This window comes from Lactuca sativa, chromosome 1 (genome assembly GCF_002870075.4).
Source record: "Lactuca sativa cultivar Salinas chromosome 1, Lsat_Salinas_v11, whole genome shotgun sequence".
NCBI classification, from domain to species: Eukaryota; Viridiplantae; Streptophyta; class Magnoliopsida; order Asterales; family Asteraceae; genus Lactuca; species Lactuca sativa.
Genome location: NC_056623.2, coordinates 171854585 through 171881778, shown reverse-complemented (window position 1 = coordinate 171881778; position 27194 = coordinate 171854585). Strand labels below are relative to the sequence as shown.

Genomic DNA, 27194 nt, shown 5'->3' with positions numbered 1-27194 from the left:
GACCCATATGCATAGTAGAGAAATCATAATCCCTAGGTCTTCGTTAGGAGTTGATTTTCCTTATGATATGTGTATTATCTAATATCCTCCTGGTTTATTTATAGTATGGTGAATACGCGTCAAGTTGAGGCAGGATCCGGGTCGGGATCAGGAGCTGGCCATCAGTGTGAGTAAGCTGCGTTGGATGAGAGGATAAGGGAGATCCTGTAGGAGGAGGTTTTTCCTTGGTTTCGAGCACAGTAGAGATGTTTGGGTCTATCAAGACCACCATGGTTGAGTACTTTGATGAGCATTATGTTGCATTATCTGAGACCGCTGCCGCTGCAGCCATTGCGGCTGCAGGGTTGGATCGGGTCGGGCTTTTCAGTATCAGGACTTCGACAATACGAAGCCCCCGACCTTCGATGGAGTGCTGGATCCGATAATTTCCATGAGGTGGCTATCTAATGTGGAGGGATGTTTCTTCACTTTTTTGTGTCGTGCTGACCAGAAGCTCAGGTGTGCTCTGAACTTTCTGAGGACCGGAGCCAAGGATTGGTAGAGGCTCGCTACAGTTCCTATATGGGTGAGCATAGAGCTGCTATGACTTGGGAGCATCTTACAGAGATGTTCCTCTCCTGATATGTGCCGCTATTGGAGAGAGAGAGAGAGAGGTTGGCTCAGGAGTATCTAGACATTAGGCAGGGTTCTGAGATGATGACAGAGATCACCAATATTTTTATGGAGAGGGATATGTTCTGCCATGAATTTTCTACATCCGAGCAGGCTCAGATGACCCATTATTTGAGCATGCTCAAGATGGAGATCAGACAGTTTGTTTCGACTAAACGCTATGGTTCATTGTTAGAGATGTAGGAGCCCGCCAGGCGGCGTGAGATTAAGATTGATTTGCAGACGAGGGAGTCCTGACCAGCCCAGGCGCAGTTGCAGCTTGTGTTGAAGCGGTTTAGGGTCGCTAACTCCAGGTTGGGGAGTTAGAGGGGCCGCACTTGTGGGAAGTGCGACAATGTGCATGAGGGAGCTTTTCGGTCTTCTTCGAGTTGCCACAAATGCGGCAATCAAGGCCATATTGCGAGAGATTTTTGGTAGCAGACTCCAGCTTATGGCGTCAAACTTTGTTATAATTGTGATCAGGTGGGCCATATGAAGGCCCAATGTCCTTTTCTTGCTGCCTGGCCGACGCAGGCTCCAGCATCGGCTACTTTGAGGATCACAGATGGGAGTCAGGGCAGGGCGAAGCTCTCGAGGGCTCGAGGGCGCGCTTTCCAGCTTACCGCCGAGGAGGCCAGAGCAGCACCAGATGTTATGACTGGTACGTTCCTAGTGAACTCTTTTCCTACTTTAGTGTTATTTTACTTAGGTTCGAGTCATTCCTTTGTTACTTGGTCTTTTAGTAGGGAGTTTGCTATGCCCTTAGGGAAGTTGGAGTGTCCGTTTTGAGTTTCTATCACCAACGAACACAAGGTTTCTGCTTCTTCGCTATATCAAGGATATGTTCTGGAGATCTTTGGGCTATCCTGTCTGATCGATTTGATCCCTAGCCTAATGGGGGATGTCTTCGTGATTGTGGGTATGGATTGGTTGAGTCTTTTCGGTGCTATGATCGATTGCGAGGGCCAATGCATGGTAGTTCAAACCCCAAGTAAGGGAGAACTGGTTATTTATGGAGAGGACACCGGGATGGGTTCAAAGTTTCGTTCTGTAGCCTGAGCTCGACATTATATTCAGCACATGTGTGTGTGGTTTATTTCTCTTATGTAGTGGATACATGGGTTGGGGATCTGGTTTCGGTTTCAGAGGTCCTAGTGGTCAAGTAGTTTGCTGATGTATTTCCGGAGGAGTTATCCGGTGTGCCTCCTAAGAGGCATATTGAGTTCAGGATCAACGTCCTGCCAGGTGCGGAGCCGATTGCTAAGGCACCATACCATTTGGCACCTCCTAAGATGCAGGAGCTGTCATCTTAGCTGCAGGAGCTACTAGGCAAGCAGTTCATCCGATCGAGTAGTTCTCTGTGGGGAGCGCCGATTCTATTCATCATGACGAAGGATGGTTTACACCGGATGTGCATCGATTACTGGGAGTTGCACATGTTAACGGTGAAGAACCGTTATCCCCTTCCGCGGATTGATGAACACTTTGATCCACTACAAGAAAAAAGGCCTTTTACGACGCTCATTGCGCGTCGTAAATGGCTCAGACGACGCGCAAATGCGTGTCAAGGAAGGCCATGTCATAAAGATAGACGACGCGCATTTACGACGCGCATTTACGACACGCATTTACGACGTGCGGTTACGACACGCAATGCGTATCAAGGAAGGCCCTGTCATAAAGGAAGACGACACGCATTCGCGTGTCGTAACCTTACGACGCGCGTGTTAATGACACGCAATGCGTATCAACAAAAACCCTGTCAAGAAAGGCCATGTCATAAATGAAGATGACACACATTTTTGCGTATCGTAATTTTAAATTAAAAAAAAATTATTTATGGATTTACTTATTTTCATATTAAATTTGCATTTTATGTCACATAATGGAAAATAAAATACCATATACAAATAATACAATGCATTGCACAAAAGTTAATGTTATACAAATAATCATTCGAATAGTAGACAAATGTAATACTACAAATAATCATTCCAATAGTAGACAAATGTAAGATTTCAACATTTTTTATATAATTAACTAAATTATTAGCCAAATTTCCTAAAATACCAACATACTTTTCTATGAAGAGCATTAACACTATTCTTTTCCATCAAAAACTTCAAAACCTGCATAATTAATTTAATGTTTAATCAGCTACAGGTCAATAAGGTAGGTTTAAGCAAAAGAGGTTCATAGTAGTAAGATTTTACTTACCACTGTTGTTAATGACATTGAAAGAAGCAGGCCAACAAACACCCCCTCATAAGGATTATTACTAAATGAAACCACAAACAAAGTTAAAAAGTCAAGTATTTTGTGACAACCCCGGAACCAGGGGCAAGGCTGTTTTTACCCATGGTATGACCTAATACATGATAATAAAGACTTGTTTAACAAAAAGAAAAATGATTTCTCACGTGACATCACTATTAAGAATTGATGAAAGAGGGTACTCCACACTGTATTGCCAACAAGCTTGACACCAACACCTAAAAGCTGGAAAAAACATTAACAGAAATAAAAATAAATGTAAGATTTGAGATAACAGATGCATAATTCACATGTCTACTTTTACCAATTTATTTTATGCAACATATATGCAGCTGACATGAATGAATTATACAACAAGTTAGGAGTAAAATAAGGGATGGTTGCATATTTAGTATGATAAATAAAGAGATTTGTGGCATAAGGGTGCATAAATAATAAAAAGCAAAAAGGAAGAGGAAAGCTGACTTACATAATCAGCAAATTTCTGAATTGGTGCTTTTAACATAATACATAAGAGTGGTCCCGAAGGGATAGCTGGCAGCAAAAAATCTCAGGCAAAAAAAATTCCAGGAGAAAACAGTTAGTACCTCAAAAGCAAAGGTTTTATAGGGTTAGGCATGCACCTGCAAGACAGGGACTAAGATTATAAGTGATGTGAATGGGACATAGTAATTAAAGGAATTTTTGTTACCATTGTTCCATGCATAGTGGTTGGGGTAGAGTGTTTTTCCATCACTGTTAACACAGAAGGGTCCAAGTTCTTCCATGGCTCCATATCCAAACAACAAGCATCCTAGCCCAGTAGAATACCTTCATTAATAGTGGTTCGATCTTAAATTTTGGTGCATTTGGATGATGATCTTTAGAATCTCCATTCTGATTCATGAATATTCTAATTAATTTGGTATTGTAGAATGTAGATTGGTATCTGCATTATTAAAGTTCATAGGACTTACTACTGACTCACTTTTCTTTTTTTAATCATTAGCCTTATGCAGCTCTCAAAGCTAGAGAATATCTTGATAAGCCTGCAATACATGAGACAATGGTGAAGGTATGTAGATTATATCTTATATTTCCTACACAAATATAGACAACTGTATGCTGATGTCATTATGCAGGTTAGCGCTTATCTGCTTGGAGAATACAACCATCTTTTGGCCAGACGACCTGGGTGTAGCCCAAAGGACATTTTTGTCATTATACATGAGAAGCTTCCTACTGTATCGTGAGTATTTCTATTTCTATACATCTATGTTTTCTTTTGTGATCATCATCTATATCTTTTTTTGTTTCTACAGGACTCCAACAATATCCATTCTTCTCTCAACATACGCAAAGATTTTGATGCACTCTCAACCACCAGATCCCGAATTACAAAACCAGATCTGGGCAATATTCAGCAAGTGAGTTTATAATAAATAGGAGCTACACTTTTTTTTTTGTATATGCAAAATTTGATAATATTTAATTTCACACACATTGACAGATATGAAACATGCATTGATACTGAGATACAACAAAGAGCTATACAGCTATTCATTTTCAATAGCACACTTGCAAAAATTTTAAACTTTTAAAACCCATCTTAGAAGGACTAAAGGTTAGAAAGGAGAAGTAATGAAGCTATGAGTTGAGAAAAGAGTAATCACAGCAACGTCTCTAAAACAGACCTGCTGTTCAAAATGGATTTACTCCAAAATCTAAAACAGAAACATAGCTTTAACTAAATTTTATAGGAAACTATGATTATTCAGGATTCCAGAACTATAAAGAACTCCTTCTAACTCCAAAGGATGAATTAAATATGAATTTTACAAAAAGGTGTATCACTTCTGTCTCCAACAAGACAGTCAAGTGAGGTTGGCCAATTCTACCCAACTTGTAAGTAGAATTCGTCCATACCAAAATTCAGAGAAGTAAAGGACATACAAATGAAAGTCTCAGAGTTTGAATTGAATGAAAAGCATTTCCCAAGCTCCGGATATAAAATTCACATTGTGGACAATCACAACACTAGTAAAAGCTGGTGACTGCCCACTGATCTGGAGTCTGGATCAATTCTAACCAATTTATAATTGGAATAACACCCCATCTGCTCCAGATCTTAAATTCATAATATCAGGAACATATAGAAACTTGGAATCACTCTGGATCCTTTTCCAAGCCTTATAAATGATGAAAACAAAATGACATATCAGAACAGACCCGAATCAGACCTAACAGCAAAGATTCCATTCTTGCACATAGATAAAGTCCTTACTAGTGAGGTTGGCCTGCTTAAGAAAGTTAGCCAACTCAATTTGTGAACTTTGGGAACTGGTTTGGGGTCCGTTTGAGTTTTATAGCTCAAGGTATGATTTTTACAATATGACTATAGATCTGATGGAAAACAGAATCATAGGCACCCGTGATTCCGTTTGAGTTCTATAGCTCAAGGTATGATTCAAAGCCCTTTATTTTAAAGACAAAAGATCTCAAATATACATGATAAGGTTTCTCACGAAGTGTGATCTTATGCTTGTTTTCTATATATAATCCAAAGAAACACAACCATTAATTTAACCAAAAGAAACTCAACACAATTTAGATATCATGATTTGTTACTTACCCCTTTTCTGTCGGAAGGACGAGGTGCTAATTCCTTCTTGGTGACAACATGCCCTTTATTTAGACCCACAAAGAGTCCTGTGTTTGGCTGTTTTGGATCCATTGGAACCTGAAAACATAAACATATATTAGCATAAAGCAACATACACTTCACAACAGTTCATCAACTTAGCCTATGCAGTTTTAATTCAATATGACCTGAAAACCTTACAAGCCTCAGACTACAATCAAAATGCGCAATATATATTCTTATTAAACATGAAGCTGATTACAAGATATAAATGAGTTTATGCGTGCCAATAAGTTTGTAAACACCAACAAGCTTATAAGCACATGAAAAGCATCTCGGAACTATAAGAAGATGCGGGAAAACTAAAAGTACAATGAGGGAAGAAAAACAACCTGGGCAAGAAGAATTTGAGACCAAGTAAACTTTAGTTGCTGTACATTTTACTTGCTTCTTGAAAGAAACCCCCAAATTCTTAACTCCACACCGAAGGAATATCACGTGATGTACGTCAACGAGGATGTAAGCCTGAAGTGGGCCCTCAATTCTACAATAACAAAAAGTGTATCTTGTTATATGTAACAATATGATGAAAACAATGTAAAAGGGGTTGAGTATTGAGGTGGTTTAGTAAATACTTTGCTTTCCAGACGAGATTCTATCAACTTCAGCTTCTCATCTAATTTAAACATCATCAGAGTTGGTTCTGTAAGAATAATTTCATTCAACAAATGTGATAGTCATACTAATTTAAACATCATCAGATTTGTTTCTATAAGCATGTGTAACTATTAACTCGAGAGTAACAACACAATATACTACTTGTCTTCATTTTCAGATAAGGTGCAATGGCGTTGCTGTTCAAGGTAATATCCAATATTTTTCCTATTTTTAAAATTACTAAATTACCAATATCACTTATCAGTGTGCATTCTATTCATTACCTATGTTAATGTTACAGGATCCAACAAAGATTTCAGCGTATCGTGACAAAAGGTTTCCAGGAACACAATAAGAATATGAACACGCACTCCAAAATTCAACAACCGTATACATTGGCAACATGTCTTTCTACACTACTGAAGAAAAAAATGGGATAAACCTTGTTTAAGAGATTTATCAATTTCTGAATCTAAGAGAAAAATTAATATTAGATCTGGAGGCTGATGAAGTTAAAGCAAAGAAGAACAAGGAAAGTTTTTTTTGGAGATTGTAATATGGCCTTATGATGTCTTCCAAACAGAACCGAGGCAGTTAGCCCAAAAGGGTAACACAGGCTCATGTAACCCACAACTTCATCCAACTCATGCAAGTGGTGCACTTGGATTCATGGGATCTATTAATTGACCTACTTAAAGCTCATTGCATACCTCCCAGAGACTCGTTTATTATCTCTAAATATGATAGACAAACTAAACTTCAAGTCAAGAAACCTGCACAAAAAAGTGAACTTATTTTTATCACAGATTAACACATAAAACCCAATAAACAAAAAGAGAATCAGACCATATAAATTAGATATGAAATAGAAGAGATAATGCTCATTAGAGAAAAGGAAGCAAAAGAGAACATTTCAATGAATCTAAAACCTATTTCCACTAACAATTAATCTTAAAAAATGAGAAGCTGGAGAGAGAACTAGCACATACCAAAGAGAATTTTCAACTGGGGAAGGAGAAAAAGAAAAAACAGAAAAAAAAAAAAAACAGAAACCCTAACCAACCTTGGTCGTTGAGATGATGGTGGAGCTTTTCCCTTGACGCAAAACCCTCCATGGTATCAAGCTCAATCTCTGTAGCCCTACGATCTGCCATGTCCAAATCTCTCTCATCCTCCAGAGAATCGTCCAACCCAACCGACCTTCATAGCCATTTCTATTGATTTCCAACTTGATATCATAAATTATGTTTCGACATGAGAGTGTGGGGAGGTTTCAAGAAGAACAGAGCAGAAGCAACAACGCAAAAGATAACATTAGGTATCGAGGGATAATTGAGTTTGATTAAAAAGGTTATAAAACTCGTAATAAAGGAAGACAAACCTCTGGAACAAATAAAGAAGTAGAATGTTGATGGTGATTGACCATGGAGTTTCGAGACCTTGACTTTAATGGAGCTACTGTTCTACTTGATATGGAAATCACTCTAAACTGTACCCCTTTGATCAATTTCATGGCCTGGTGACCAAAAAACCTTCGATTTCACTAAGAACCGGAACCCTAGTTCCAAAAATAGTCAATTTTTGGTATTTGATTGAGAGAGAGAGAGAGAGAAGAACGATTGAAAGAAGGTAGAGGAGAGCATGGCGGGGTTTTTAATTTTTTCAGAATTTCATTTCCCCCTTTCCCCCACTATTAAAGGATGGAACGCGCGTTCCATTAAAAAATATAAAGCGACATCCTTAGACGACGCGCATTTTGTTATAGGTGCCCTCCGTGTTTTTTTTAGACACTAATTTAAGGGCGCGCAATAATACGTGTCTTCTATCCTTAAATTTTTTGAAGAGATGACATTTTTCTAATTTCACTCTCCTTTGCGTAACATAGATCAATGAGCGTCGCATTTTGCGCGTCGTAAAAGGCCTTTTTTCTAGTAGTGATCAGTTGTAGGGTACATCTTGTTTCTCCAAGATAGATCTGATGTCCAGTTGTCTTCATGTTTGGGTGAGAGAGGAGGATGTGGAGAAGACCACATTCTGGACTCATTATGGGCATTACAAGTTCGTGGTGGTGCCATTTGGGCTCACCAATGTGCCTACAGTATATATGGATTTGATGAATTACGTATGTAGGCCGATGCTTGATCATTTGGTTATCGTGTTTATTGATGATATCTTGGTATATTTCAAGACCAGAGAGCAACATGAGGAGCTTTTTCGCATGCTTGTGGGGGTTTTGAGGCGAGAATCTCTTTATGCCAAGTTCCCAAAGTGTGATTTTTGGTTGCGAGAGGTTTAGTTCCTTGGACATCTCATTAACCAAGATGGGATATTGGTCGATCCGGCTAAGATCGACGCAGTGATGCAGTGGGAGATTCCAAAATCTCCCTTGGATACCAGGAGTTTCTTGGGATTGGCAGGGTACTACCATAGATTTATTCAGGATTTCTCTAAGATTGGAGTACCGACACTCGTCTGACGAGGAAAGGGGTGGATTTCCGGTGTGGCCCTGAGCACCAGACAACATTTGAGACCCTTCGACAGAGGCTATGCGAGGCCCTAGTTTTGACCCTCCTGGAGGGAATTGAGGATTTTATGGTCTTCTGTGATGCGTCCATCACTAGATTGGGGGTGTTCCTCATGAAGAGAGGACGACTGATAGCTTATGCTTCGCGGCAGCTGAAGTCGCATGAAACGAGGTATCCCACGCATGATCTCGATTTGGGGGATATGATTTTTGCCCTCAAGATTTGGTGGCATTATCTTTATGGGGTCTGCTTTACCGTCTACACGGATCACAAGAGCTTGAGACACATTATGGATCATCCGAACCTGAACATGAGGCACCGCAGGTGGGGGGACGTGGTCAAGGATTATGACTGTGACATCCTTTACCATCCAGGTAAAGCGAATGTGGTGGTGGATTCCTTGAGGCGCAATGCGGCTGGACCTTCTGATGGGGTGTCATGTATGAGTATATCAATGGATTCTCCGCTTTTGGGATTGATTAGGGAGGTTTAGGTTGAGGGTGTTCGGGAAGAGAACTGGAAGATTGAGAGGATCACGGGTGAGATCACCAGATTTGTCATGGATACTCGTAGATTGTTGACTCGTTGTGGTCGAGTATGGGTCCCTATGTCTGGTGGCGTCAGATAGATTTTGTTGGAGGAGGCTCACAAGTCTCGTTTTTCTATCCATCCGGGGGCCACCAAGATGTATCGAGATCTGAGATTGAGCTATTGATGGCCATGTATGAACAGGGAGACCGCATGGTACGTTGAGAGGTGCTTGACTTGCACGATGGTCAAGGTCGAGCATTAGAGGTCGCATGGCAAGCTGCAACCTCTAGAGGTTCCCATGTGGAAATGGGAGTATTTTTTGATGGATTTCATCACCAAGTTGCCGAAAGGGTTTTGATGCTATTCGGGTCATCGTGGATCGATTGACCAAGAGTTCTGATTTCCTGGTGATTCAGGAGAGGTCATCGGCCGAGAAGTTGGCCGATGTGTATATTCGCGAGATCGTTGCTCTCCATGGGGTTCCGATCTCCATTGTTTCAGACTGTGATGTTTGGTTCACCTCCCGTTTTTGGCAGAAGTTCCATGAGGAACTGGGCACTAGGATACACTTCAGCACAACTTATCATCCGAAGACCGAAGACAAGAGTGAGCAGACGATACAAACTCTTGAGGATATATTGCGAGCCTGTGTCATTGATTTTGGTGGGAGCTAGGACTCTTACCCGCCTCTTGAAGAGTTCTCATACAACAACAGGTTTCACTCCAGCATTGGTACTCTGCCTTTTGAGCTTTTGTATGGACGAAGGTGTCGTACCCCAGTCTGTTGGGGCGAGGTATGTCACAGGGTTATGGGGTGGACCGAGTTGGTCCTTGACACTTTAGATATGATTTAGCAGATTAGGCAGCGATTGCAGACTACTCAGAGTCGGCAGATGAGCTATGTCAAACGACGTCGATCTGAGTTGGAGTTTCAGGTCGGTGACATGGTGTTGCTGAAGGTCTTTCCTCTGAAAGGTGTGATTCGCTTCAGGAAAAGGGGGAAGTTGGGTCCCTGATATATTAAGCCATTCCGGGTTATTGCCAGGTTTGGCAAGGTCGCCTACAGATTGGATCTTCATGAGGAGCTCAGTCAAAAAATGTATATTAACTTATAGATATGACTTACAAAAATAGCAACATACATTTTGATGTAACATACAAACCTGTCAAATGGATACATTTAATGATATTGGACAGGGCCTAGTTCTTCGCTTCATATGGAAAATGTACTGGTAGATGTTCCATGGAGTTAAATATACTAGGGACAAATGTTGTCTCTAATTTACATAGATTTATTGGGATCTCGGCTTCAATCCTTTCCATGTCTTTTGTTGTGATTGATGTTTCTGTTAATGTTTTGAAGAAAAGACTTAGCTCTGTGAATGTTTCCCACACATGTTTTGGCAGCATCTCACAAAATGTAATTGGCATCAATCTTTTCTTTAAAACATGACAATCGTGGATTTTCATTTTGAATAGTCTACATACGGTTAAATCAACAAACCTCCCCATATTAGAAACATAACCATCGGGGAAATGCAAATTCTCCACCCATTTACATATGGGTTTCTTTTGATTCTTGTCTAGATCATAGTATGCTCTTTGATCATCTTCGAATCCTTTTCTCTTCCTACAATAGAGTTTCAGATCTCTTCTCACTGCTGCATTTTCCTTTGTCTTTGCTTTAACATCCATTAAAGTGTAAAAAACGTTCTCGAATAGATTTTTCACAATATGCATAACATCAAAATTATGTCTAATGAGGTTTGTTTTCCAATACAGTAAATCCCAAGATATGCTTTTCTTTTTCCAACCATTATCGATACATGCTTTGTTTGCATCATCAAAATTTAGTTCAGTCACTTTTATCAAACCTAATTGTTCAGTTTCCCTTAAAGTTTGTTCACCATTCTTAGTTGGAGGAGGACCTTCTGTCACTTCAAAATTCCTCTTCAACTTATTTTTATCCTTTCTATATGGGTGATTTACCTATAGAAGTATTTTATGAAAGTCAAACCATGACATCTTATTACCATTATTTAGTCTGAGTGCTTATGTATGTTTCCCACAATGTGCACATGCTAGCTTACCTGATGTAGACCATCCTGACTACATTGCATACAATGGAAATCTGCTAATTGTCCACATCAAAGCTGATTGTAATTGACAATTTTGTTTTAAAGATATATCATATGTTAGGGATAAGCCATTACCCATGTGAGGCGAGCTTAGGCAAGTAAAATGACACAAAGTTATGGCCAATATCTTTACAACATGCATAGCCGAAATAGAAATCCGCATACCTTTAAACCAACTCATATTTCACAAACAGTTTAGAATTTCTAACAGGCAAAATGGAATACAGATTAATACAAGCTGAAATCCGAGCATAACAAGAAAAATAGTCGTAACGGTGTGGCTGATGGAATCGCACAACCTACCCATAACGCTGGATCCAGAAATCATTTGAAGATAACTTCTTATTTGGTGAGTTTTTTTAGGGTTATTTCGATAAAAGACCTTATATTTTGATTATTTTTCTTTTTAGACCTAAAACTTTTTTCTTTTCCGAAAAAGACCCAACTTTTACCTATTAGTTCTTATTTTAGACCCTAGTAGGTTACCAAAAGGGAAATAATGTATTTTCATTTCATAAAAACCCTACATTTTGTACTTGTTCCAGTTTAAACCTAAAATGTTTTTTTTTTCAAAATAAACTTAACTTTAAAATTGGTTACAACCTTTAACACTAGTTGTATAAGGTACTTAACTACACCGATTTAATGAAGCTTAACTTCGTTCATGCATAAAAACTGGATTATATCCTTTCAAATTAAAATGAAATCCTAAATTTTATTTTGCTAATTAATATGATTATCGTTAAGATTCAATAACATTGATATACAAACACCATGTATTGATCTAAAGACCATGTATACATAAGATAGATTAATAAAATAAGGTGGTAGGCCAACTATTCAATTTTCTTTTCTCTACAAAAAAAATTTATAGTTTTGTCAGTTTTGCTCATTTTCACCACATTCCCAAAATATAGTTTTATGTATTCATATGTGATGTTAACATTTTTTAAGAAAGTCTTAAACTTGAATCTCATATATCTAAACAAAACTAATACAATGTTTAGGATTAATATTTTTATGTGTTTATTAGATATAATTATAACATATTATTTAGTAATTGGTTAATGCTACAAAATATTCTATAGCTTTGGTTTAGGAGTATGATAGTGAGTGCCTTTGTTAACTGTTAAAAAAAATTGACTAAAAAATTTGGCCAAAAAAATAATATTGAAAAGTGAGAGAGGGAAATATGTCCAAACTCACCAAATAAGTATAATAGACAAACTATAGTTTGTTAAATTATATTATATTTTTTTTCTATAAATAAAAAATTTGTTATTATGCTAAAAGATTCTTCTTAGCCATGTATTATCCATGTTACCAAAAAAATCAAATTAACATCAAACTTTTTATTATTGGTAATAATAACATTTTTTATAAACAATATATCATGTTTAATGATATAATATATATATATATATATATATATATATATATATATATATATATCCAATATAAAGTTTAATTATATCTTTTAGACAAAAATAAAATTTTGCAATTATATTAAGTTATATTCGCTCAAAAGATAATAGATTAGATAACATTTTTTAGTATATACATGTATACTTTCTTTTTCGGTGTAGTCAAGGAGTACCTTATATAATTGCGATTATAATCAATTTTAATGTTGAGTTTATTTTGAAAAAAAAACATTTTAGGTCTAAAATGGAAACAACTACAAAATATAGGGTCTTTTATGAAACAAAAATACATAATTTACCTATTGGTGACCTGCTAGGTCTGAAATAACAAATAACACATAAAAGTTGGGTCTTTTTCGGAAAAGAAAAAAATTTTAGGTTTAAAAAGAAAAAATGTCAGAATATAGGGTCTTTTATGGAAATAACCATTTTTAATGGTACATAAATATTTATATTTATGTGTACTATTCGTAAATACACACATGAAGAATCACGATGGAGTCACATCTACAAATGAAAAAGATAGACAAATTCATGTAATATACATTTCAGTGCAATTAATCTTTTTATATTGTATCTACTCCTTAACTTCACTCATAACTTTGATATCTTTTAATTTAAATTATTATTATTTTGCTGGCAACCTATACAGAAAAGCGGGAAGAGTTGGAAGTTGAAGGTGCTGAATTTGAGGATGACAAAATATTTTATGATGTTGTTGGTGGTCATGACAAAAAATAAGACTTTATGGATTATACTCTTATGCAAAGGCGGTTACCAAGATTAATGGAAGAATTGAGGGAGCTTGTGGCCAAAAAAAGAGCAAAACGAAGAGCTTAGAGAAATAATGAAGGCCCAAGAAGACCAATACAATGCAAGAGTCGAGCAACTTGATAAACAACTTAAATCGGCAATGGATCTTATTAATGTTAGTAGAGAACAAGAAAACTAGTAGGTTATAAAGTGTTGATATGTTTATTGCAAATTATTTATTTTAGTGTAGCCACTTTCCATTTTCCATGTAATAAATAATTATTGTATTATTTTATGATATTGTGTTATTTGATTTTTTTGTTATTTTTGTTTTTCATATATTACTACATGAAATTTTCTAGGGATTCATCAGCATGAAATTCGCTATGGATTCATCACCATGAAATTTGCTAAGGATTCATCACCGCCGATTTTGCTAGGGATTAACTACAATGGAATTTGTTATGGAATAACTACCACAAAAATTGTGATGGAATCCTACAACGGAATCCACGACGAAATACCATCTACAACAGATTTCATTCCGTTGTCACATTTGTGACATAATGATTGTTTCCCTAGCAAATCCTCGCTATGGGGTTTTTTTGGGACAAAAATTGGTCGTCGCAAATTCCATCGCTATTCGTCTTTTGCAATGGAATTTCAGCTTTTCGCAACAGATTCCTTTCATAGCAGAATCACATTATTCTTGTACTGGTATATCCTCAAGAGCTTGTGTAGTCCTTTCATCCTGCCCATTGGTCTGAGGGTGATAAGTTGTGTTGATATGCAACCGTGTACCCAACTTATCATGAAACTTCCTCTAAAATCGATAAGTGAAATGGACATCTCTATTAGAGATTAGCAAAACTGGTACTCCATGCCAAGAGCCTATTTACTTAACATAAATCTCCTAAAGCCTTTTAGTCGAAAAGCTTTCCTGAATAGGAAAGAAGTGGGCACTCTTGGTTAATATATCCACTATCACCCAGATAGTGTCTATTCCCCCAGGAGTCCTTGGTAGCTTGGTGATAAAGTCCATTGTTATCTACTCCCACTTCCGCTTCGAGATATAAAGAGGTTGTAATTTTCCATGTGACATCTAGTGTTTGGCCTTGACCGTCCGACATGTGAGACACCTCTCGACATACCATGCTACACCTCTTTTCATATAGGCCCACCAATAACTGTGTATGAGGTCCCTGTACATATTTGTAGCTCCTAGATGAATTGAGAACTTGGAATTGTGTGCATCATCCATCATTATTTGTTGAGTTCTTCTTAAGTATGGAACCTAAATCCTGCAATGTAGAGTCAACAACCCATGACTATCTACGTCAAAAGCTGATATATGTCCTACAATTCTTTCGCTTTTTTGGTTCTCTTCCTTTACTTCTTTGCTCTGAGCTTGCTTGATTATCTCGAGTACCAGAGTGATCACCGTCATCCTTAAGCAAGCACCCTTCATTGGCATACTGGTTGTCTTATGATTTAACGTGTTAGCTTCGTGAGGCTTCAACTGTCTCGAGGCATATGCTATTACTCGACCTCGCTACATGAGGACGACTATGAAACCGACTATGAAACACATGATTAATGCATCCCAGTAAATTACCATGTCGTCAACACCTTTTGGGATGGCTAACACTGGAGCTTCACATAAGTTTTGCTTCAACGTTTCAAATGCCAATTATTGCTCGAGGCGAAAACGAAAAGTAACTCCTTTCTTCGTTAAACGGGTCATTGGTACCGTAATCGTGGAAAAGTCTTGAATGAATCTTTGTTAGTATCCTGCTAACCCTAGAAAGCTTCGAATTTCTGAGGGAGTAGTTGGGACCGACCATCACATTACGACCTCTATTTTGGTCGGATCTACTAGAATACCATCCTGGTTAACAAGGTGACCAAGGAATTGGACCTCTTATAACTAGAACTGACATTTAGAGAACTTTGCTTACATATTCTCCTTCCTCAGAACCTCGGGTACCTCTCTAAGGTGTTCTTTATGTTGATCTTAAGTCTTTAAAAAGACCAATATATCCTCATTAAACACGATTACCGATCGATTAAACATAGGTCTACATACTTGGTTCTTTAAGTCCATGAATGTGGCGGGTGCATTCGTGAGCATGAAAGGCATCACTACAAACTCATAATGACCATACCTAGTTCTGAAATCAGTCTTGGGTATATCTTCTTCTCTTACTCTCATCTGGTGATATACTGAACGTAGGTATATCTTGGAAAACTACGATGCCCCTTGAAGTTGGTCGAATAAGTCGTCAATGCTAGGTAAGGGATAACGGTTCTACACCGTGAATTTGTTAACCTCTTTACAGTAGGTGCACATCCTATTCAATCCATCCTTTTTCTTAACAAACAAAATCAGTGCTCCCCACAAAGAACTACTTAACCGAATGAATCCCTTTTCCATCAACGATTGAGGCTGTTTAAATAATTTCTGAATCTCTGGGGGTGCAAGACGATATGGTACCTTGGCTATAGGTGCCGCACCGAGAACTGGATCCATCTTAAACTATACTTGATGCTTCAGAGACACACCAGGAAGGTCCTCGGGAAACATATAGGGGAACTCACACACTATTAGTAATTCTGCCATGGTTCCCTTCTTCTCCTCTCGAGTGTCGATTACATTGGCCAATAATCCCTCGCATCCATGCTTTAGGTATCTACTGGCCCTTGCGGCAGGGAAAAGCATCAAACTACTCTTCGATCCCTCTCCCCGGATGGTTAATTCTCCCCTACATAGGGTCCGAACCCACACTATCTTCTACCTACAATCAACCAGGCCCTTAAACTAGTTTAACGAATGAATACCGACTGTTACGATTAATTTCATATGGGAATGGGAATGAGATTTATGGGGAAACTAATATCGCTGATTCTTAGAGTAAAACTACGATAAACCTTTGATGCTTTAATTATTCGATCGTCAACTATTTCTACTCTAAGAGGATGTTATAAATTTCCTATTGTGTTATTAAGGTTCTTGCTAAATTTAAGCGATATGAATGACTGACTTGCTCTAGAATCAAATAATACCAAGGCGGATATGGAGTTGATTAGAAACATACCAACTACGACATCGGGTGACTCCTTGGCTTCTTCTACTAGGAGCTGAAAGGCTCACCTTTTAGTCCTTGGGGATTCAACTCTATCCTAACATCCATCAATTATCCTTAGGGTTGCTGGTGCTGGAGCTTGCATGGCACCTGTTTGATTCAGAAGAGGACATTCAACCTTGAAGTGACCTAACTGGTTGTAATTGAATCACACGCGCATGTTCTATGTGCAATCCTTTTCATAATTCCATTCCTTTCCATAATTAAGGCACCTCGGTCCGGTCTAACATGGACCATCGTGAAACTTCCCATACTTATTCCAAGTGCGTCCCTTCTGACCTACAAACTGTGAACCAATATATTTGAATTTCTTGGCTATAGGATGTTATGGAGCCTTAGTCTACCTCTTCTGGCTCTCTAAATCCTTCTCTCCCCTCCTAGCATTCTCTTGCATCTCTGTTAAATTCTTGTATCGATTGTTCGATAAAAAATACCTGATATCATCATTAAGCATGCTTAAGTACCTAGACATCTTCACTTGTTCTGAGGACACATACTCACGACACAACAAGGCTTTCTCTATGAACATCTTGGTGATTTCGTTCACCATTTTAGATGTTTGCTTGGGTAAAAAGAATCCCTAAGCTAGTTTCTTCCTTTCTACCTGTGGAACATACTCCTCTTTGACCTTTCTAGAAACTGCTCCCAGGTCTCCATGTTCTTCTCAGCCGGTGAGTAATATTTTGTGACAAAGTTCCACCAGTCCTTCATCCCATGACGGGGGAGATTTTGCACATACCTAAACTTCAGGTTAGCGAGGCATGCGTATATGTAAAATCATCCTTCTACATCTGATATCCATCTCATTGTAGTAATTAGATCTCTAACACTATTAAATTATGGGGGCTTGGTGTTATTGAACTCTCGGTAAGGCATTTCCTTATCTCCAGGTGAAGCTGCAGTAACAACGACAACAGTGGCGGCGGTGGCGACAACTATACTAGCAACATCAACATACCACTCGTCGAACAGAGCAATTAGCTCAGTTTTGAAAGTTCTGAACAATTCTAGGATCATCTTGATTACAGCTACTACTACTTCCGTCTCTATCCAATCACGTATGTCGCTCTCGCTTGGTCTGGACCCTTCTCATCCAGAACCAGAACCTCTTGCTCTAATAATCAGCACCATGCTAACATACAAAGGGGAACTATATCAATATGAATTTATCATGTTACCTCTAAATAACATCCATCCTTCCCAGTTCCTTAGTAACCATGCGACTTTTCTTGATTCATGTATGGAACCTATGGTTTTGGCAGTATATGCCCATACTACCTTCCACACCTATCCATACTAGACTCAAGAGTTGTCTTAGGGTTCCTAAGTCACCATACTCTTCTATCAACAGGCCTTTTTGTTGGATTAATATCTAAGTCCATAACTATAATTAGTAAGACTTGATCCGACCCGGCATGGTCCATTTGGGTTGCATGGCATCGGGACAATTGGTATTGATCATATTATTAATATATAATCATACTAATGATTTATATTAATATATTATAAGTTATAATATATTAATATATAATCATATTATTTAATTAGTATTGATCAAGAATTAATTTATAATTAGTTAAGTGATCAAAAGGAACTAATTAAATATGGACTCTAAGATATATGTGTGTGATGGGCCAAGTTCATTTAGGTTGGGCTAAGCTTTCATGGATAGTCCATGGAGTGTTTAACCCATGGATCATATGAAATGAAAGGTCATAGGTATTAGGGTTTAAACCTAATCTCCACACTATATAAAGATGTCCTTGGTTGGTGAAATTTGCACTAGTGTGTGCACACAAAAGGGCAAGGCCTATTTCACTAGAGAGAACCAAAGTATCATTATTCTCAAGGTTATTCCAAGTGTTCATGGTGTTGTGTGAACCATTTGAGGTGTCACAATTGGGGCACTAGGCACTCAAGCTTCATGAAGACAAGTTACATCAAAAAAGGTATGTATTCTATCTATTTTATTACCAAAGTATACGATATTTGTATGCTAGTATAGGGTAATATCTTGGAAACTTCATATTTGCATGTATAATAAAGAAAACATAGATCGAAGGTATTTAGGGTTGTATATTAAAACCCAACAGTGGTATCAGAGCCATGGGTTGTTTTCTGTTATATTCATGCAAATGTTTGATTTTCAAAGTTGAAAAGAAAAAGAAAAAAAAAACATGAAGTTTGTCAAATTTTAAGATAATTACTTGTGTTTGTGAAAAACTAATTATTTGTAAAATTTGAATTATTTTCTATATGAGTTGAATTAGGTCAAATTTAGTAAAAGATAAAATGATATGATTATTTTATTAGTTTTAAAAGTTTGATCTAAATGTTTTAAGGAGTTACAAATTTTGTCATAAAATTTTGGAGCTCAAATGTTTTTTTAAAGTTGTGATCTTAAGTGTTTTGAAACCTCCATAAGTTATGGATATGAAAAGGTTTAAAAAAAAATTGATTCAAAGCTTTTTTGGAGTTAAAAAATTTTGGTATTAATGTTTTAAAGAATTCCATAACTTATTCTTAAGTGATGGAACATGAAACGTTTCATCATAAAACAAGCATTTAACTCCATAAGTTATGGATTACCAAAAGTTTTATCTTTCCTTGGTTTATGAGTTAGTTTAGATTAATAAAAAAAATTTGTGTTTTAGTTGTTTTCAATCTTAATTAATCTAGAGGTAGTTCATAAAATGTGTTTTTGTAACTTGTCCTCAAGTTACATAAAAGGTCACATTTACGAATCTTAAAACTCATAAAAGTGCCATTGTAACATCCCAAAAATACCGGTTAAAAATTTCATTTTTAATTTAGATTAATACGTAGAAACATCATTACAAAACATTCATAACAATAATCCATGTCTGAAAACCGGTAATATCATAGTAATAAATCAGAGTACATCCAAGAAATCCATAGTGCAGAAAACAAGAGTGTGTGTGATACGCCGCTACCGTGTTGGCTCCTTTCCCCTAGCTGAAGAGGTACAAACACATAGCATACATACTGCCAGGCTATTCTGGGGTGCCTGACTACCCGGTACGGCCATTCTGGGGTGCCGACAACCCGTGCAACCATTCTGGGGTGCCGTCTACCCGTGTCAAGACGTTCTGGGGTGCTGACTACCCTATGGTCCTAACGCCCGAACCTCGGGGACTATTTCACCCCTACTACTACTACTATCACATAACATAACATAACATATTATCAGACATATCTAGGGTGTCAGAACTACCATTCGGTCCTAACAACCGAACTCGGGGACTGCTCCCTTCCTACTACCTCTAACTCATATAACGGATCATGCTAGCATATAAACATAACATCACATACTGTCAGACGTATCTGGGGTGTCTGACTACCCTCCGGTCCTAACAACCGAACTCTACTACTGTCACATATAACATATCATGCTAGCATTTAACATATCAGGTAGTAGCAAACCTAGATGATATCACAGAGACAATCATCTATCATACGTCTCCTACTGGTGGGCCGGCATTGTGGCCTTAGACCCACAGCTACTGGAAGGTAACTCACCTCGAAATAGCTGCTGAAAGTCTACTTGCTGAGCGCCTGACTGCTGAACCGGAGCTCCCCGGCTAAAATTTCCAAAATCACTAAGTCAGATACTGATAACTAATATTAGGGTAAAATGACTATTTTACCCCCCGGTCAAAGTCAACATCCTGGTCAAAGTCAACTTTCTGGTTGACCGGACTCGCCGAGTTGGCTCGCCAACTCGCCGAGTCCCTTCCATCTGTTCTAGTTCTACACCCGTTTCTACTTGTCGAGCTTAGAGAACACTCGACGCATTCTTCCTCGATGCATACATACTAAGTCCAAGTTCATCAAACTCACCGAGTTGAAGAACAACTCGTCGAGTCTAAGGCAATCTTCATCGGACTCGCCGAGTTGCTCTTCCAACTCGCCGAGTCCACGGCTAACTTCATAGGACTCACCGTGTCCACCGTTCTACTCGCCAAGTTCATTCAGTCCTTTTTCTATAGAGACCTGATTTGAGCCATGCAGCGGCTCCAAACCACAGATCTAGGCTTCTAGGGCATGCTTATCACGTAAAGTTGCAAACTTTACGTGTATGCATAGCTTTAGGGGCTTCAAATGTCCAAACTAAGCTCTTAATGGGGTTCTAAGCTCAAGAGGGACCTTAATCACCAATATGACTGAAACGTAACACTTCAAGAAAGTAATGAGAGTCCAGATTTGAAGTATAACCCGACCATAAGGTTTCTCTTCAAGGATTTGGGGTTTTAGGGCTTAAAAGCAACAATTTAGGGACAAACAAGATCTAATAGATCAATAACCAAGATGGAAACTTTATTACCAGAATGGATGACCACAAATGAATGTGTTCTGGATCTAAGTCCCCCTCATTGACCTCTTCAACTTCTCCCTTCTTCCACTTGCTCCAAGGTGCACCAAAACTCCCTTCACAAGGCGACAATCACTCAAACTTATCAATGGAGGCTAGGGTTTTCGATAAGGAATGCTCTGAGGGTGATGGGGACTGAGATGGGGCTGTAAGGACATTTAAATAGGGTGCAAACCCTAATGATTAGGGTCTCCTCTTGATTGGCCTACTCGCCGAGTCCAGGCGTGGACTCGCTGAGTAGATCACTTAAATCCCGCATCCACTCGACATCTACTCGGCGAGTTAGGGCTACAACTCGCCGAGTAGCTCTTCCCAAAAGAACATTTAATCAAAATAAATACGTACTAGGAACGGGGCGTTACAAATCTCCCCCACTTCTCTTAGACTTCCTCCTCGAAGTCTGCTGACTCCAGAAACAACTCTGGGTAGTGCTCCCTCATCTCCTCCTCCGCCTCCCATGTCCACTCTGAACCCCTCCGGTGCTGCCACTGCACCTTCACTAACTGAACCACCTTGTTCCTCAAGGTCCTCGTCTTTCGATCTAAGATCGCAACTGGTCTCTCGATATAATTCAGGTTGCTATCGACCTGAATATCCTCCAAGGGTACAACTGCCGACTCGTCCACCAAACATTTTCTCAACTGAGAAACATGAAAAGTGTTGTGGATCTGGCTAAGCTCTGCGGGAAGATCCAACCTATAGGTGGCCCGACCCACCCGGGCCAAAACCCTAGGAGGACCAATGAACCTGGGGCCCAACTTGCCCCTCTTCCGGAACCTGATGACACCCTTCCAGGGTGATACCTTCAGGAGGACCATGTCACCCACCTGAAACTCCAAGTCCGAACACCTTCTGTCGGCGTAACTCTTCTGCCAACTCTACGCAGTCTGCAGCCTGCTACGAACCTGCTGGATCAACTCTGTCGTCTTGAGCACCACTTCGGTGCTCCCGATGAGGCGCTGACCGACCTCGCCCCAACAAATCGGGGTCCTGCACTTTCTCCTGTAGAGCATCTCGAAAGGAGGAGGTCAATACTCGCATGGTAGTTGTTGTTATATGAAAACTCAGCGAAGGGAAGATAGGTATCCCAGCTACCACCGAAGTCTAGCACGCACGCACGCCCGCAACATATCCTCTAGAGTCTGGATGGTCTGCTCGCTCTGACCATCTTTCTGCGGGTGAAAGGCGGTGCTAAAATGCAAACGATTGCCCAACTCGTCATGAAACCTCTTCCAAAACCTGGAAGTAAAACGCACATCCCTGTCCGAGATAACCGATACCGGCACCCCGTGCCTCGCCACAATCTCCCTAATATAAATGTCGGCCAATTTCTCGGCCGATATGCTCTCCTAAATCGGAATAAAATGAGCACTCTTGGTCAATCAATCCACGATGACCCAAAACGAATCTACTCCACGCGCGGTCCTGGGAAGCTTCATGATAAAAATCCATCGTGATATCTTCCCATTTCCACAACTGGATGTCCAACGGCTGCATCTTGCCATGCGGTCTCTGATGTTCGGCCTTGACCTTCCTGCAGGTCAAGCACCGCTCGACGTACCAAGCCACATCCCGCTTCATGCAGGGCCACCAATAATCTAGACGAAGATCCCTATACATCTTCGTCGCCCCTAGATGAATAGAGAATCGAGATTTATGCGCCTCCTCCATCAAGATCTGGCGCACGCCTCTGTGATACGACACCCACACCCTACGGTGTAGTGTCAATAGTTCTCGGCTATCATAATCAAAGGAGGAAACCCGACCCACCACACACTCGCTCTTCCGATGCGCCTCCTTGATAGCATCCTGTTGAGCCTCCCGAATTTGCTCCAACAGGGGAGTCACTACGGTCATCCTCATGCAAATATCCCTAATCGGCGCTGCCTTGCGGCTAAGCGCATCGGCCACCACGTTGGCCTTCCCCGGGTGATAGAGGATCTCGCAATCATAATCCTTCACCACGTCTAACCATCGACGCTGCCTCATGTTCCGATTCGGCTGATCCATAAGGTACCTCAAACTCTTATGGTCCGTGTATATGGTACACCGGACTCCATAGAGGTAATGTCGCCAAATCTTGAGGGCGAAAACAACTGCCCCCAACTCTAATTATGCGTCGGGTTGTTCGCCTCATTAGGCTTGAGCTGCCTCGAAGCGTAGGCAATGACATGCCCCCTCTGCATCAGTACCGCGCCCAAACCTGAAATGGACGCGTCGCAGTAAACCACAAAATCCCCTACGCCATCTGGCAGGGCTAAGATTGGCGCCTCGCACAATCTCTGTCTCAACGTCTCAAAGGTAGTTTGCTGCTCAGGTCCCCACCAAAAGACTATGGCCTTCTTCGTCAGTCGTGTCAGGGGTACGACTATCTTAGAGAAATCCTGAATGAATCTCCGATAATAGCCTGCTAATCCCAGGAAGCTCCGAATCTCGGATGGAGACTTTGGAACCTCCCATCTCATCACGGCCTCGACCTTGGCCGGGTCGACCAGAATCCCGTTCTAGTTGACAAGGTGTCCAAGAAACTGCACCTCGCACAACCGAAAGTCACACTTGGAGAACTTGGCATACAAGCTCTCCCTCCTCAGGGTCTCCAAAACCTCTCTCAGATGCTCCTCATGCTCTTCCTGTGTCTTGGAATAAACCAATATGTCATCGATGAAAACTATCACAGACCGATCCAGCATCGGTCTGCATACGCGGTTCATGAGGTCCATGAACGCGGCAGGAGCATTGGTGAGCCCAAACAGCATCACCACGAACTCATAATGGCCATAACGCGTCCGAAATGCGGTCTTCTGTGCATCCTCCCCTCTGACCCTCATCTGATGATAACCCGAACGCAAATCGATCTTGGAAAACCAAGACGCTCCCTGAAGCTGTTCAAAGAGATCATCAATCCTCGAGAGTGGGTAACGGTTCTTCACCGTTACCTTGTTCAGCTCCCGGTAATCTATACACATCTGATACGACCCGTCCTTGTTTTTCATGAACAGAATCGGGGCTCCCCAGGGTGAACTGCTCGGTCTAATGAATCCCTTGTCTAGCAGCTCCTGCAGCTGCGTTGACAACTCCTACATCTCAGGAGGAGCCAACCGATACGGTGCCTTGGCTATCGGAGCCACACCAGGAACGAGGTCAATCCTGAACTCCACCTGTCGCTCCGTAGGTATCCCAGGAAGCTCTTCTGGAAAAATATCTGCGAAATCTCGCACCACCGGAACCTCACTCACCGTCGCCTTACCCGCCTCCCAGGTATCCATCACGTACGCGACATATCCTGCGCATCCCTGCTGAAGGTAGCGTCTAGCCCTCACTGCTGAGCATACTGCGGGTCCACACTGTGGCCTCTCGCCATGAATCACTAACTCTCCCCCACTTGGGGTCCTGACTCGCACTAGCTGCTGCGCGCAATCTATCACCGCCCCATTAGGGCTCAAACAATCCATGCCTATAATCACCTTGTTCCCACGCAACGGAATGGGAACCACGTCTACCAGGTAGTGCTCCTCAAACAAACGCAATACGCAATCCCGAAACACCATCGATGCTCGCACCGATCGATCATGAGCAATTTCTACCTCTAATGGGCAATTTAACACGCCCGGAGACTCAGGAAACTTCTTGCTAAGTGCAAGGGAAACAAATGATCGGGAGGCACCCGAGTCGAACAACACCTGAACTGGGATGCTGTTCACATGGAACGATCCTAATGCATACATTTACACACAGAGCACATGTCAATATCATAACATCATAAAAATAAAATAGAGGGAAAGAATCATACCCGTCACCACATCTCGCGTGCTTCCTCGGTAGTCAGCTGAAATGCCCGACTCCTCACCACTGGAGCCTCTGTCTTGCCCTGCCGGCCATTAGTAATCCGCAGGGTCGCTGGTGTTGGTGCCTTCACTGGCGCTGTAGCTGCCAACTGGGGAAAATTGGCCTTCTTGTCGCCCCTCTGGTTGCAGTGGAAACACATCAACTCCGATGTCTGTAACACAGGTGCAGGGGAGGTACAATCTCTGCTAAAATGCCCCGTCTTGCCACACTTATAGCAGCCTGACGATCCTAGTCTACATGCCCCATCGTGAGGCCTGCCGCATTTCCTGCAGCAGCCCAGTCCTGTGTAACAGCCCGGATTCCCAGGTATTATTTATTCTTCTAGTTTTTGGTGTTTTGAGGAGACTCGGCGAGTTAGAGCTCAAACTCGCTGAGTATGATCGCGGTTTGGGAAAGGGTTCGCGTCCGGACTCGGCGAGTCCAAAAGGTGGACTCGGCGAGTCCACGCTGTTTAATGAAACCCTAAATTTCAGGGTATGAGACCTATTTAAAGGGGCTTATGGCCGTCATTTGCGGCCACCAACCCCAGAGAGAACCCTAAAAGAGTCCCTGAGCGTTTTGTGAGAGAGAAGAGGAAGATCCTTGATTACTTGTGGGTGATTTTGCATATAGAAGAGGATCAAGGCAAGAGGAGACCAAAGGAGGTGCTAATCAAGTGATTCCTGAGTCCAGAGAGTTCATTTGAGGTAACCATTCGTTCCTTTCTCAGCCACTGGTGTAAATCTTAGAGTTAGGGCTTCTTTGTGGAATGATTCATGGAGTAATTGGCCTCTTCTTGTGTTGATGCTTTAGATCTGGACCCAAAGAGGTCCAGAGACTCCTTTCCCTTAAGCTTTATGAGTGTTAATGGAGGCCATGAGCTTAGAATAGCATTCTAGAGACCATATCATCAAATAAGGCCTTTGGACCTTTGCATGAGCACCAAGATTGTAACTTTACATGATGAATGTGCTTGGAAGGACTGGATCTATTAGTTACTGGAACGGATCTGACCTCAAGAGTGAGTTTGAGTTCATGCATGGCTTAGACTCGCCGAGTCCGGAGAACAGACTCGACGAGGAGCATGAAGATTGTCCATAACCACTCAGTGAGTGGTCTTGCCGAGTTAAGGGGTTGACTCAGTGAGTCAGGGAGAGTCAGAGAGGGTTGACAGGTGGACTGAGTCAAGCTGGAAATCGCCGAGTTGTTCTTGAGACTCGGCGAGTTGAGTCGTGGTGGCCCCGCGATTCATGCCAGGTGGAACTCGTCGAGTCAGGGAAGTACTCGACGTGTCAAGAGAGGATCTTAGGGAGTTTGTGAACACGTATAGACTCGTCGAGTCGCCCTAGCGCACTCGCCGAGTCCGGTCAAAGTTGACCGTTGACCAGAGTTGACCAGTGTTGATTTGATAGGGGTAGTCAACCTTACTTTTGAAAGTGTTAATTAGAGATATATTGTGTTATAGGAGGATTATAGCTCGGAGGATAGAGCGCGAGTGATTTCCGGGATTTGCGAGTTATCGAGATACGTGAGGTGAGTCTTCTCATTATACTTTACCTTGAGTAGGTAATCAGAGTTATGTGACAGAGTATTTGTATGCTATACGTATGTTATGTGTTGTACTGCATTATTTCTATGTGATTTATGTTGTGCATGTTTATAGAGTTGGAACCGGAAGGTTCCCAGAGTTAGAACCAGAGGGTTCACAGATTAGGGTCTACGGACCCACAGAGTTATAGCCTCGAGTGGCTAATATGTATTCTGCGTGGTATTTTGGGGAACTCACTAAGCTTTGTGCTTACAGTGTTGGTGTTATTTGTTTCAGGTACTAGTGATGACCGTGGGAAGGCGCCGGCTTGATCAGTACACACACATGGGATTTTTATGATATGTGATCTTGGGATTCTTTGTATGACATGGATTGGAGTTTCAAACATTGATGTTTTATGAAAATTAAATGAATATGTTTTTATATTATGCGAAAAATTATTTTGAAATTTACGGTGTTACAAGTTGGTATCAGAGCCTTGGTTTGAGGGATTCGAGTACACCTTCAGGCGTATTTGAACTCAAACTGAGGATTTGAGAAGTATTTTTAAAAAGAGTAAAAGATTTTTGGAAGAACGCAGAGCAGAGTTGTGTGTACGATCAGTCTGCGCCCGAACGGTGATTTCCCAAAATACCCTCATGTTATGTGATATTGATATTGATATGATGTATTCTCATGCTAGAGTAGGCTAGGTACTCCTATTAGGACTAG

The 27194-nt window shown here is 40.6% G+C and overlaps 1 protein-coding gene across 1 annotated transcript; it reads left to right on the top strand.

The window, feature by feature from the left end:
* Positions 1-3894: 3894 nt before the first annotated feature.
* LOC111891959 (AP-2 complex subunit alpha-2-like) lies at positions 3895-4505 on the top strand. Its single transcript, XM_023888024.3, has 4 exons — positions 3895-3979; positions 4047-4153; positions 4227-4331; positions 4415-4505. Exons 1-4 carry the CDS (start codon positions 3971-3973, stop codon positions 4503-4505), a joined length of 312 nt encoding a protein of 103 aa, XP_023743792.2. The 5' UTR covers positions 3895-3970.
* The last annotated feature ends 22689 nt before the right edge of the window (positions 4506-27194 follow it).

What these genes read in the sequence shown, in the direction of transcription:
- LOC111891959 (XM_023888024.3), top strand. An exon ending in GAGAAGCTTCCTACTGTATC is followed by an intron (nt 4,154 to 4,226) that starts GTGAGTATTTCT and finishes TTGTTTCTACAG; the next exon opens with GACTCCAACAATATCCATTC. An exon ending in ATCTGGGCAATATTCAGCAA is followed by an intron (nt 4,332 to 4,414) that starts GTGAGTTTATAA and finishes ACACATTGACAG; the next exon opens with ATATGAAACATGCATTGATA.